General features: G+C 38.8%; 1 protein-coding gene across 7 annotated transcripts in view; it reads left to right on the forward strand.

Moving 5' to 3' along the window:
- The window catches only part of PPP2R2A (protein phosphatase 2 regulatory subunit Balpha), a 39,026-nt gene extending 26,949 nt beyond the window's left edge, over positions 1-12,077 (forward strand). For 6 of the 7 annotated variants that reach the window (XM_074852376.1, XM_074852372.1, XM_074852374.1 and 3 more), the window contains 8 exons: positions 2,325-2,422; positions 5,707-5,872; positions 6,439-6,551; positions 6,811-6,988; positions 7,898-8,062; positions 8,643-8,812; positions 9,642-9,733; positions 10,977-12,077. In XM_074852376.1, coding sequence (XP_074708477.1) covers positions 2,325-2,422; positions 5,707-5,872; positions 6,439-6,551; positions 6,811-6,988; positions 7,898-8,062; positions 8,643-8,812; positions 9,642-9,733; positions 10,977-11,256 — 1,262 coding nt within the window. In that variant the 3' untranslated portion in view covers positions 11,257-12,077. Of the gene's footprint in view, positions 1-2,324; positions 2,423-4,981; positions 5,505-5,706; positions 5,873-6,438; positions 6,552-6,810; positions 6,989-7,897; positions 8,063-8,642; positions 8,813-9,641; positions 9,734-10,976 lie in introns of those variants that run through there. The other variant, XM_074852377.1, reaches the window with a different exon arrangement.
- The last annotated feature ends 1,807 nt before the right edge of the window (positions 12,078-13,884 follow it).

Raw genomic sequence — 13,884 nt, forward strand, 5'->3', positions numbered from 1 at the left:
GCTGACCTAAGAAAATAGAGGTTTTTACCCTTAAATTAGTCTCTTCTGGCTGCTGTTGTTGCCTGTTCTAATCATAAAGCTTCAAGCTTAAGGCTTTTGACCTTGTAAAACTTTTCAGTGACTTTGACCAAATAAGTACTATGATGAATTTATCCATCTATTCTTAGATGGATTTATAAGGTTTTTAAGGCAGATTTTTCTTTGCTCTTCTGTTTCCACATATATTTAGATCTGACAATAACTTGCTGTATTGTCTTCTCTAAGACTGGCATAGCTTGCAGTGTTAAATCTCTCACTTTTTTCAAAACAGTAATTATTCAGTATACTTGTCTTTATTGAGAGGTGAGTTACCCTGTTTTTCTTCAATTAATTGATAACTTCCTTAAGGTCTTACCCTATCAGAATTACAACAATGTGGTTTGCATTGTACAGAGTAGTCAAAATCAGACTGCTTGGTTTGCACTTCACTCTTCCTGAATACTGGATTTGATTAATATGTTATCTTTATGCCCTGTTCACCTGGGAAAGGTACATATTGAATGCCATATCTTCATCTGAACGGTATGCAGTCTTACAGACTTAATCTTGTTCACAAATATGTGAATGAATGGCTGAAGTAATGGTTACCTTCCAGGGGAAACACCCCCCCCCCCCAACTATGTGCACTCAAATCAAGGTTTCTCTGTGTGTGATCTGGATCCTGGTTTATCTACATGCAAGCTTACATCATATTTATGTCCTTAATGTGGTGTTCTTGAGAAATTTCAGCCTGTGTGTGTTTCAGCAGTGCCAGGTAATCATGGCAAGGGAAGGTCGATTGGAGAGAGGATAATCTCGTGTTTACCTTGTTATATGGCAGTTTGTGCTGTATGTATAGAAAACACAACCGAGCTGTACAGACCCGTTCGTGCCAAGAATCTGACTCTGCATCTTTCGCCTCTGAGGATTTTGCGGCTCAGTTTGGCCTGCTTGCCGAGGCTGTCTTTGCACTGTGCAGTTTTCAGACAGATAGGCTGCATGCTGTAGTTGCTGTGTAATGCAGTTATTAAAGAAGGGCTTGCTCATGTCCTCAGAGGCCACCGCCCATGTGTTTGGGACAACCCGGGAATGATGTAAGCTTCGTTTCGGTATGAAAATGAATCAGAGGAAAATCCTGCATGTTTTGCTTCTTCAAAATGAAATAACCCTATTGCTGGCTGTGATAAGATAGCTTCCGTGATATGCTGCACAATAGTGCCTGTTTAAATTCAGACTGAGTAGCTTTTGTTTAGCAGTAGCTTTCAGTCCATAGAGCAGGTACCAGACGTTTTTTAACACTAAAGCAGAGAACGAAGAAACCATCCAATAGAAAATGTGGATACATCGTTTATCTACATTAGACTGACATGACAGCAGCATAGCCTGAAGACTTGCATATGTAAAAATCTCAGGTACTTTCTTCTGCAGAAAAATAGGTTTCCATAGTTGCATTGCAATTTGAAGTTGGCGTTCGAAGAACGAACGGTTTGGCTTCTGATTCTGCTGTTTGAAAGTACAAGGGGCATGTGTGCATTTGACAACGTGAATTGATGTGCTTGAGCTTAAGTCATAACTTCCCCTTTGTCTTTTTGCTGTATAAATAGATCAGTTTGATACTAGGCATGACTTGTCTTTTTTCTTTTTCAGTGTATATTCACAATTTAATTTTAGCGCTTGTAGTAATGTCGACCTTCTTCATCCAGAAGAGAAACTCAAGTTTTTTAGAGACAGTCTGTTGAATTTATTTCCAAATTTTCTGTAGCTGTTTTTGTTCCACTTCCTTGCATTCCTCAGACACTGATGTCTGAACATCTCCACCCTACTATGTTTTGCCCTTCAGCTGTCAAATGTGTAGAGTCCTTTAAAAAAAAAAAAAAAAGGCTTTGAGATCAGATGCGTAATGATTGTATCTAAGTCTTCTAGCAGGAGAAAATAAAGGTAGGAATATGGATATACACAGCCTCTGCTGTTACAGTCCATACTGAAAATCCATTTCTATACTATGCTAGAGAGTAGTCATAACAGAAAAACAGTTCTAAGAAGTGATGATATAAAACCTTTAAAAACTATTTAGTGCGCAACAGTGAACTTGTAACTCTGGCACAGTGAACTAGTAACTGGTTTTCAAATGTACAGCTTGAAAAAAATTACTTGTATAGTTTTGAAGAAATCCATACTTTTATTTTGTAACATAAGTATACTTAAACTGAACTGAAGTATGCATTTCCTTTTTTACTTACAATTGTAGCTTTCTTGGCCACTTGGAAGAATTATTAACTTGGGGGGTTTATTTTTGTTCTGTGCAGCGGATATAATTTCTACAGTAGAATTTAACCATTCTGGAGAGCTGTTAGCAACAGGAGACAAAGGAGGTAGAGTTGTCATCTTTCAACAGGAGCAGGAGGTGAGTGTTAACTATTTAAAGTATATTAAATATGTTCTATTCCTATTCATTCATAAAGAAAAGGAGCATGCTTTTACAAAGGACTTTACACAAAGTGCATGCGTGTGCAATAAGTGATTAAAAAAGTGAAATTTAAGAGTGAAGAAATTATTGAGAACTTTGTGACACTGTTAGAAATTAATTTCCTCTTTAAATACACTTTAGCTGTGGTCTTAAAGAGTGTTTAAAGTGAAAACAGAAAAGGGGTAGGCACAAAAAGACCTTGGGGAAGCTGAAGTTGGTTGTTTTACAATGACTTGGCTGTGATTATTATTTCAGATTTCACTGTAGTTGGGGAAATAAAAGATGTCCTTAAGGGAGTATGTAAATATGACCTGAGATGTCCTTTTCTATTCTGATATCAGTCAGGTAAAATCATAGCATCACAGTACCAACGGTATCTCTTCATTTTATTCTTCTTCTTTTGGTCTTTTCAGAATTCTACAGACAAATCTTCCAATGCTAGGAAAGGGCCTCTACTCCCATGTTAAAGGTGGGAAAGCTGAGATGGAGTGCTTGATTTTGGACTAAGGCTGTAGTTCGAAGTTGACTTGGTTAGAATTTATTTCAGGGAGAGTATAAAAAGGCACTTCTGTCATCTCACTGCCTAGAAGAGCCACGCTGTTACTTCTTTCCTTAGTGTTTCATTCCATTTCAATTCTAAAAGCCCTAAGCCGTAAGAACTCGGCAGCACCCAGAACAAGTTGGGCTCTGCGATTCGAGGGCAGCCCCTCTCCTGGCGAGGAGATCCCTGCGGTCAGTTGGTGCCATCTAGTGGGGTGCTGCCGTCCGGCCACCCCCTCCCGAGCTGCTTTGGCCGCTGTCGGAGATGAACAGACTATGCAGAGTATCCTTACTGTGATCTTGCCATCATTTCAGGCACAAACTCTTGTTTTTTGTTGTTTGGTTTTGGTTTAGTTTTTTTAAAACTTTGAGTTTTAGCTTGCATCCTTTAAGGATCCTTAAGTGCAGCTTAAATAGCTAACTGCCTGTTCTCAAGTGCGGTGTCTTTAAATGACCGCTTTTGGGTTTGATGCATAACCCATGGCTCATATCCTTCTGAGCTGTGAATCTAGCTCTAGTGAGAACCACCTGGGTTATCAGATGAAGTTGCACAGAGTTGGTTTTGGCATCATTTGACTCCTGGGTGTTTAGGGAATGAACAATGAGGACTGGATTCCCTAATGCATTAGTAGTTAGGCCACGTGCACTGTTGTCTAGAGCAAGTTTTATATGTAAGAGTATCTAAAAGGCAATTGTTTAAGTATTGGTTGGATTTCTGTACCACCTTCTATCACACTGCACCCCACAGCGCTTTAGAGACCACACATACAGGAAGGAAAGCACAAGTGCTCTGTATAGAGTTACAAAAGCTTCTGTAACTTCACCTGCTGCCATAATGCTGCCACCTCTGGGCTGGAACGTGGCAGCCCTTCTGCAAGGCGAAGCAAGTGACATTACATAAGTATCGGCAGGAAATGAATACTGTATCTAATTGAAACCGAAGGAGGAATTTGCGTAGGCAGCCTGTAATTACCTAAATTGGAATTTAACATAAGGCACTTGGGCCAACACCTCTTCTTGTTTTGATTTTTTTTTTTTGAGTGCCGTGAGATGGTCTGATGGTTTAAATTTTGCTTTTATCCCAAGGATGGATTTCATGTATTATTGCTTTTATATATTATTCTAGTCCTGTAGAGTTTTACTAGAATACACAAGAAGTATATTTAAGACTATTATTGTGGTAAGTATGGAATTGAAGGAAAGCTCACTGAATCATGACCAGCATTTCCTAAAGCACTATAGATTTACTTTAGAAGTCGCCTGTTCTAGGCAGCAACCCTGCTTAACTTGTTAGGTCTAACTGAAGCTTAGAACAGTTCCTTCCGTTCCCTAGGGTGGGAAAGCCAGTATAGTTGGTATTTCTAAACATTTTGTCCCCTTTTCCCTTCCCCACAGCTTATTGTAAAGTGTAAGAATTCCTGCCAGCTATTAATGTAAGAGTGTGAAGCAAGAGAAAATGATGCAGGGAATGTGACAAATGTGGGCTAGCGAGGATCGTATCAAGAAGTATGTTTTAGTGAGGTATTGAGGAATTAAATGAATGGATGGACATGAGACACACAAGAGAAGGAAGGAGCAAAGTCCATAGTCAAGCACATATCACAGGAAAGGCATCTGATGGTGCAACCTCTTCAAGTGGGTGGAACAGGAATATATCACAAAATTAAGCTTGAATTGATTTCAGGTACACCTAGTGAGTGCTGTTTCAGAAATGGTTCCAGTTTTCTGTCACCTTACCCATTGGAGGGAATTTAAGGTTCAGTCCATGCAGTGCAGTACTAGTGCTAGGAAGCCACTGCCTAAAACACAGCTTTTTAGAAAGAGGAATTGTGCAAGTTTGAAGATTTTCCAGACAGTTCCATCCTGAGCAGGTTAACTGCAGGTGTGACTTTTAATGTCAAAGATGTATTCAGCAGAGGTTGTTAAGTTTCCCCCTACCCCCCCCCCCCCCCCGAATGAGGAAAAAAAGAAAAGCTTCTTAAGCAGTTTAGAAGGTCTCAGGGAACGTGGAGATTATCAACCAGAATAGTGGAGCTGCTTGTGTAAATTTAGGTGGCATGTGGGAATTCCGCAGTGTGCCTAGCGAGCCGAACTTACCCACAGAGTAGATTTGCCATACGTGTGGCTGTGTATTTCTCTTGGGGAATAGTCTACTTAAAAAAACAAAGGTGGAAAAATTAAAGATGAGGGAATGGTGAAGATTTTCCATTCTCTTTTAAAAAAGAAAACTTACCATGCCTAGAATGTTTAGGCAAAGTGTTAGTTTGTAAGTTCAGCTGCTCGGAATTAACATGAGAACTTGCTGAAGATATTATTCACATGGCTGAGGGGAGTTTCTGGAAACTTTAGGAATCAAAAGCTGCTGCAATAACTGTCTCTTCTCTGATGCTTTCTTAGCCAAAATAGTAGAAACTCTAATCAAGTTCTTGCAAAAGAGATGACCCTCATTTCGTCTGTTCTACAGGCTCGTTAAAATAAGGCAAGTTGTACACCAAAGGATATTCGTGGCAAATCTGGCATAGGCAACAATAGAGTGTAGAAGTCTTAACCTATTCTTATGCTAATTAGCAGCCTGCCTATGTATCTTGCTGCATAAATATCTAGTTCTGGCTTCTGCCTGCAGCCTTGAAAAGCATTCTGTAAACTGCATACATATCTTGATCATTTAATTCTCTTTTTAGAACAAAACCCAGTCTCACAGTAGGGGAGAATACAATGTTTACAGTACCTTTCAAAGCCATGAACCAGAGTTTGACTACTTGAAAAGTTTAGAAATTGAAGAGAAGATCAACAAAATTAGGTGGTTACCCCAGAAAAATGCTGCTCAGTTTTTATTGTCTACAAATGGTAAGTTATGACTTCATAGTTAATTTTGCACCATAACCTACTGTTACATTGGTTTGCTGTTAGGATTTTGTCTAATCCTCTCTACTTCCAAAAGGGTGGAAGCAAGTTGGTTTGAAATGCCAGTATTTAGGGATGTGGCTACTCAGAGTTGTGCTGTTTAACTGCTCTGCTGTTCTGTCTTAACCTGGATCCAGAGTCCCACAACACAGAGTGGTATATTAGTCATTTCTGATGTGGTTGCTTCATAGCAAAGGGGCTTAGCTAAGCTGTCATTCAGTACCTTCATATGTGTATAACTAACTGTGTGAGAGCTTATATTAGTCATTCATAACAATCCTGATTCTAACTGAAACTTGATATAACTTTTATAAAAAGAACAAACTGTGGAGGAGGTATTTTTAATGCTTTTTATCTTGTCATGTTTTCTCCAAGCAGTATTTTTGTCTTTTTTGGTACATGTAGGTGGTCTTGTCTTGTTTGAAGGCTTCATGTTAAAGTGCATCAACTGTGAAGACAAGTATCTTTGCCAGAGCTTTGATTTTTAGACTGTGGCTGTTTTATTTCAGATAAAACAATAAAGTTATGGAAAATCAGTGAAAGGGACAAAAGACCAGAGGGTTATAATTTAAAGGAGGAAGATGGACGGTATAGGGATCCTACTACAGTTACAACACTACGGGTGAGTGGTTCATTAGCCACATCTGAGTGACTTCTCCTCTCCCTGCCCCACCACACAGATTAGCCTGTGGCTCAGTGACTACCTGCCCCATCAGATTGTTAAATTCACATTTTCTGCGATGCCACTTGGCAGATACATTTACTTCTGAGGCGATTTTGAGGTATTTTAATCGTCTTGGTGTATTGAAGGACTGATGATGACTGCCAGTGTGTTTGTGGTACAGCTGCGTCTCAAACTTCCATTGCTTTGTATTTTGCAGGTGCCAGTATTCAGGCCCATGGACCTCATGGTTGAAGCTAGTCCACGAAGAATATTTGCCAATGCTCACACGTATCACATCAATTCCATCTCCATTAATAGTGATTATGAAACATACTTATCTGCAGATGACTTGCGGATTAACCTGTGGCACCTAGAAATTACAGACAGAAGTTTTAGTATCTTTTTTACATTGTCTGATATGATGGAAACAGCTCGGTTACAACAAAACTTGTTGAATTTCATTTCCTTTCATGATCAGCTTCTTACATAGCATGTTTCTCCACTTCCTGGAACTTTCTCCCTAGTAGTTGTACAGACTTCTACTTCTGGAGAGGGAGCTCAGCCTGAGCAATATAAGGAATAGTAGTCACGTGCATGGTGAAAAACACTCTTTAAAAGGAGAGGAAAAAAGCTTAAGGTTTCAAGTTTGAGCCGTTCTGGAAGGCAGCATTACAGTAAACTATCTTGTGAAAATTTTCTTGACTTGCAGTAGGAAGCAGGTCAGAGGATTACCATCCTTGTCTCAACAATGTTTATTCTTTTTACCTTCTAACCTCACATGTGCACCTACAAGTGTTGCGGGCAGTAGGATGACAGAAATAGGTATTCAGTCCCATTGAGAGCAGAGGTGTGTGGACAGATCAGTGGGATCCTGAGCAGAAATCACACATGCATTCTTTATAATGTAGTAGTGTAATTAGAATTTAGGCAAAATAAAGTTCTGTGTGAAGAAACTTGGGTGACATATATGTATTAATTCAGCAGAATTAATTACTGCTGAAGTGGAGCAAAAAAATTAAGCAGTCTTGTGCTGTTACAAGAATTAACTTCAAACTGATAGAGAATGCCATGTTACAGTCTCACTTTCTAGACAAATGGTGGAAGTTAATTTTAACTTTATCCAGTTTTGCATGGAAGTTTTGTCCTGCTTCCAAATTTCCAGCATTATTTTGCTTTTATTGTCTTGTTTAATTCTGTTTCACTATTTCAGATGTACTTTGAACTGAAGACACATTGCTGAATACATTTAAAGCTGAAAAATATGTTATGAAAACTGGAGAAAATTTCTTAACAAAATGCTGTAGATATTGTAGATATTAAGCCTGCCAACATGGAAGAGCTCACAGAAGTGATAACAGCCGCAGAGTTCCACCCAAACAGCTGTAACACATTTGTATACAGCAGCAGTAAAGGAACGATTCGTCTCTGTGATATGAGAGCATCAGCACTCTGTGACAGACACTCAAAATGTAAGTTCTGTCCTGCATTGTTTATTGACTTCTTGTGAGATATGGTAACTTGCTGCTAGATGAAACTAAGCACTCTAGGAATCTATTCAACACTGAAGTGTGTGTGTGTATTTGTATTGGATTTCTGTACTATATTGAATAGATCTAAAACATTAAATTAATCTTAATGTTAAATGCATATTTTGCCAAAGTAGTGAATAAAATTATTAGCAACTTAAGCTGGGGAGTCTGCTTAAACAACAGGACTAGGAGTGGCTTTCTGCAGATGTCAGGAGGTCAAATACTAGTCGAGTTTGGTCTGTAATTGATGCTTGATCTCTTACGTGTGTGAACGAAGGCTGAATATTAGTAAGGAGTTCACTTATTTAGAACCTGACCTCGACTTGCTACAAAAAATAAGTATTTCAGAGTATGGCAATTGTATTATAAGGCTTTCTCATTGAAAGTTACTTTATATAATGTGGGCAGACTAGCCCAATGTGGCAAGCTTACTGAGAAAATGTTAACCTAACTTGGATGTGTCTTGTATCAGGAGAGACATAAACTTACCTCTTGAAATGCCTGTTTTATTTTTATACAGTGTTTGAAGAACCAGAAGATCCTAGCAACAGATCATTTTTCTCTGAAATCATCTCTTCCATATCTGATGTCAAATTTAGCCATAGTGGTCGATATATGATGACTAGAGATTATCTGTCAGTGAAGATCTGGGATTTAAATATGGAAAATAGACCTGTGGAAACATACCAGGTATTTGGTGAAGATGATGTAGGCTAGAAAGTAAAACCTCGGAGGATGCTGAGTCTTACTAATAGTCTTGATGTGGCAGCTAAATTTTTGTGCGTAGATCGCTATGTCCAGGCAGAGCATCAGTGAGATTTGTGGGTTCCACACACGTGCTAAAGGATCTTGCTATTTGCAGGGTGATTGCAGAACCCAAACCCACATTTGGGTATGAAAAAGGCTCCCTCTTACACAATGGAAATGTGGAAAGGTAATCTTCAGCCATGAGATAGCGCATCTCTTAGTCTTCAGTTGACTTGATATATTCTCCTGTTCTTTCCTGGAGAAAGTAGGAGGTAAAACATTTCCTTTGCAGGAAATGTTTTTAGCTGGCACCGAAAAGTGCTGTGGTGGTTATTTTTTATAAGTAAATTTGCGAAGGGATCCTCTTCACGAGGAAAATTTGCGAAGGAGGAAGATCGGTCACCAAAGCATGATTTTTAGAAAGAAGCAAAATCTGATAAATCCTTTTAGATATGAAAGGGTAGTGAGGGTGTGACGAGTGCTCAGAGAGAGAAGGCATTCTGAAGAATTGCTGAGTTCTGGGAGATGTCTCCCCACCCCGTGTGACTTGCAGCTATTTGAGTTCATGTGAAATTCTGTAGAGCAGAATATGTTAATTCATGCATCTGTTCATTTTGCTCTTTATCCATAGAGTCAGAGGAGGGAGCTGTGTGTGCTCCTGTGAATAGGGTGTAAGCAGTGTCAGATACTGAATTACTTTTGGAGCAGAATTTATGAAGGTTGTTTTACAGGTACGCAAGTTCAGTATTCATTCAGCTGATTTTTTTTCCAGGTACATGAATACCTCAGAAGTAAACTTTGTTCACTGTATGAGAATGATTGCATTTTTGACAAATTTGAATGCTGTTGGAATGGATCAGACAGGCAAGTTTAATTCTACTCTATATATACTTAAGACCTTTCCCAGTTATTCTTAAAACAGACAACTTGAAGCATGACCTCAAATATCTGTCTAGTTTTGTTCATGGACTGGCTTGGACAATATTTTAGTACTTCAGTAGACTTTAATGTATGTATATTAGCTCTTAACACCTGATGTTGTAGCATAGGATTACAGAGAATTGCCTTAGTGTTCTAAAGAGATGTAAAATTTGAGTAGAAATTTAGTTTTGTTACTGCCGAAGTGAAATATTAATCAAATGCTCCAGCCACTTAAACTGGAGAGATGCACAGAGCGGTGGGATTAGAGATGGTTTTCTGCAGATTTTAACTGCAGGCTAGTGATACCCTAATCCACTAGGTTTATTATCCCTAGTGTTTATCTTTTTTGTTTTTTTTGTGGATTTTTTTTTTTTGGTTGGTTGGGGTTTTTTTATGTCATCTGTTATGATCTGACTTTGGAATGATTTGTATGGGAATGAGGCCCATGTCCTCAGACCTTGTTGTCTGACTGTATGTTTTACCTGTAAGAATCTGCACTTGGCCTGTTGGAGAACCTGTGTGTGTGTTTTCTATTGAAGCTGCCTTGTCAGAACCCTTCTAGGAATTTTCTTTCTTACAGTGAGTTGTCAAGTTTGCCTCACTCAGGCATGGTTGACTAGCCAATACCATTTAAGATGGGTATTGCTTTTGTGTTAATCATGCAATTACCACTTATTTGCTTGATCTGGGATTGTTGGACATAATTCTTTGGTTTTTTTAACTTGGTATCTGTCCAGATATTTTTTGAGGCAAAGGAAGGACAGGGAAACTTGTATTTAGTCTTGCTGAAAAGCTGATACGGAATAAGGTATTATCACAAATCAGGTATGCTAGTTCCTAAATTCATGCAGCTTGTGTGTAACTAAAATTACATGGCAACGAATCTGATGGATTTGGCTTTCATTAATTCGTTTCCCCATGTGTGCGTGAGAAGCACATTGAATGTAACGAAGGTAATGAAGCGTGTACCTTAAAAGGTCAAGTTAAGGAACAAGATACCTTTGTTTCTAAATCTATAAAACATTCAAATGCTTTAGTTCCACTTTAGATTGTAGAAGGTACGGGCAAGGCTGCCTGCTTTCTGCTTATATAATAAGGTGTCATCTTAGTTGGGACCCTGAGGCTTCATAAAAAGAGAGGTTATTTTCAACTGAACTGTTACTCTCTTCCTTCCCCCTCCCTGCAGCATTGTCATGACAGGATCTTACAACAACTTCTTCAGAATGTTTGACAGAAACACGAAGCGAGACATCACCTTAGAGGCATCCCGGGAAAACAATAAACCCCGTACCGTTTTGAAGCCACGTAAAGTATGCGCAAGTGGTAAGCGAAAGAAGGATGAAATCAGTGTTGACAGCCTAGACTTCAACAAGAAGATTCTACACACAGCCTGGCATCCTAAGGAAAACATCATTGCTGTAGCTACTACAAACAACTTGTATATATTTCAAGACAAAATGAATTAGGGTTGGCATTCCTAACTGAAGAGTCCACTTCCTGCATAGTTGAAATAGTTGAATCTAGCATTTGTACCTGTAAACGAAAGAGAATGAGAGGTCCATTATGGCACCCCTTTCCAGTGTTTAAAAATGTGCCATATGACAACACACTTTTATAGCTACATGGAGAAAGCTCTGTTGATCCGTCACTGCGTTCTTCTCCATGTCTGCTAGCCATTTAGGTGAGGATAGGGCACTTTTTAATTTAAATGACTACTTGCACCATCTTGCCTAATGGACTAGATTGGACTGTATCAACATCGGTTTACTCCACTTTTTATGCCTTCCATTGTGATGACGTCAGACACAGGGAAAGCCTTCAATCATGCTATGGGATTTAATTGTGTAACCTCATTACTGTATCATTCGTGGCCCCCTTTTTTTATTAAATACAGCTCATTCTTGCTGTGGCTTGTAGCATTCCTCCTCCTTCTGGCCTCCTGGACTCCCCCTTTCCCCTTCATCCCCCTCCACCTGGCCTTGGTGGTGGTGTATAGAAAAAAAACAAAAACAAAATAAAGCACATGAAATGGGTCCGTTTGGGGTCAGTGGTAAAGGGGGTCTGTGTTGCAACAAATGTTTTAATAAACAGTTGACTGTAATCACTCCTTGCCATGTCTGGCACCAAAAAAGAGAAAATAAGGAAAAAAAACAAACAAACTACTGAATAAAAGTGACAAAGAATGGAGAATCTGTTTTCTTTTTTTTAATCTACCTCTTTATACAAATACTCTGTGTTTTACCTTAGATGCATGAAAATAAAATGATGTTTTTTGTAATGATTTTAACCAGTATTAATTATTTTTCATGGGAACGAAGAGAGGGAGGGATTTCACAAGTACCTGCATTCATTCAGGAATGACAGCAGTACCTGCTGTAGGATGCATTGACCACTTCCATTTCAAAACCATACGCTGCCGTCAGATTTTGCCATAATCTGAACAGGTCAGTTACTGTTCCAGTAGCCCTGAAGGCTCTTTTTTAAACTGTTGCTTAAATTGGAACGGGACTAGAATTTTCAGGTTTTAAAATCCATTTTATGGGACTAATGTCTTAATGGTTAGTTTCGTCCTGGTTTCTTCAATGCCTTGTTTTAGGATACAATACCTTTAATGCCTTGTTTAGAGTACAAAGTCCCCTGTGGCTTTTTAAAAAGTTGTCCGAGTTTTTGTCTGGCAGTATGATGTGATGTAGTACAAAATACCAAGTGATTACATAGATAATTAACGACGCTGCATTCTGAGATGCTCTATTTTCTGTATTTTATTGCTATCAGTAACTGAGTGGAAATGTGGTTTTACCATGCAAGTGTTTCTTCTGGCTTTTGGCTTTGCAAAGTTATTGCACTTACAGAAATGTTAAATGGTGCAACGATCAGAAAATGCGTGGAGTACAGAAGCTGCATGAAATAAATGTTCATAGTTATTTGAGAGATTTAAACTCTTCAGCAAATAAGGCTTATCCAAAGATTAACTAGATATCGATGCTTTATAAGGCTCATGAGTTTTTACCTCCAGATATTTTTGCTAATTGTGCTTTTTAGGTTTACTCTTCCTTCACGGAAATGTTCAGAATGAAGTGTAAAGTCGTAGTGAACTTACCTTGACTGGGAGAATTTTCACTTTTCAGTTACTTATATTTAAATTATTTCTGTGGCTTAGTTATAGGTAGTTACTATAATGCCTCTATTTGATCAACTAAGATACTGTTTCTGCTGTAAAATTATGGCTGGGTTAGAGGTTGTTAACAAGACTACAATTGCAATCATACTTTTAATTTCTTTAAGTCCTTGTGCAGTGGTTTGAAAATGTAAAAAATTCTAATATTTATCAATCTGGTTCTCTTAAATACAGTATTTGTCTTGTAACATGCATGCCTGACCATGAGCCTTTGTAAGGATTTTACCTTTTTTTTTTCACCTGTTAGCCTTGTAAAAAATTTAACTGCCCCAGGGACAGCAACTGTTTTCCAATGGGTGAATAAACTAGTAGGCCCTACTCCTACTTACATAGCATGTGACTAATTTTACTCAAATGACTATACTTGCTAATAGTTAAGGAAACAACTTGAGTAACGTTAATCATGTGTATAGGTGTTCCCAGGATCAGGGCCAAGGTTTATTCTTTATCTTGTCGCAAGGGCAAAGAGGTAATTAGACGCTTCTCTTGCATCAGAGCTGGTACAATTCATCTCCATTTTGCAAAGAACGGCGTAGGTGGAATGACTGCTATTTTGGGAAGATTGAGGGTCGTGGTATTAAGACTGCTGCTCATGTGTGTATCTGTATCCCGAAGGATGCACTGAACGCCTCAAAAGTTGCTTAGCACAGAGACAAAAGGAGGTGAGGATGTGAAGACGACATGGGACTGAACAGGTAGATCTCACACAGAACACAGTGCAGCCTTCTAGCAATACTACATTCAAGCGAAACTGCCTCTCGGACCTCAGCTGTGCGTGTTGGGATGGAATCCGGGGTTTTGAAGCTAGTCTTGGGAAAGATTTTTGGTTTTGTCAGTAGCGGTTGATCCCTGGCATGTCACCTGAGGTTTAATTTATCCTCACCAAAACCAGCTACTGACTTTGGTGTCATTACTA

This window comes from Strix uralensis, chromosome 28 (genome assembly GCF_047716275.1).
Source record: "Strix uralensis isolate ZFMK-TIS-50842 chromosome 28, bStrUra1, whole genome shotgun sequence".
In the NCBI taxonomy this organism is placed as follows: domain Eukaryota; kingdom Metazoa; phylum Chordata; class Aves; order Strigiformes; family Strigidae; genus Strix; species Strix uralensis.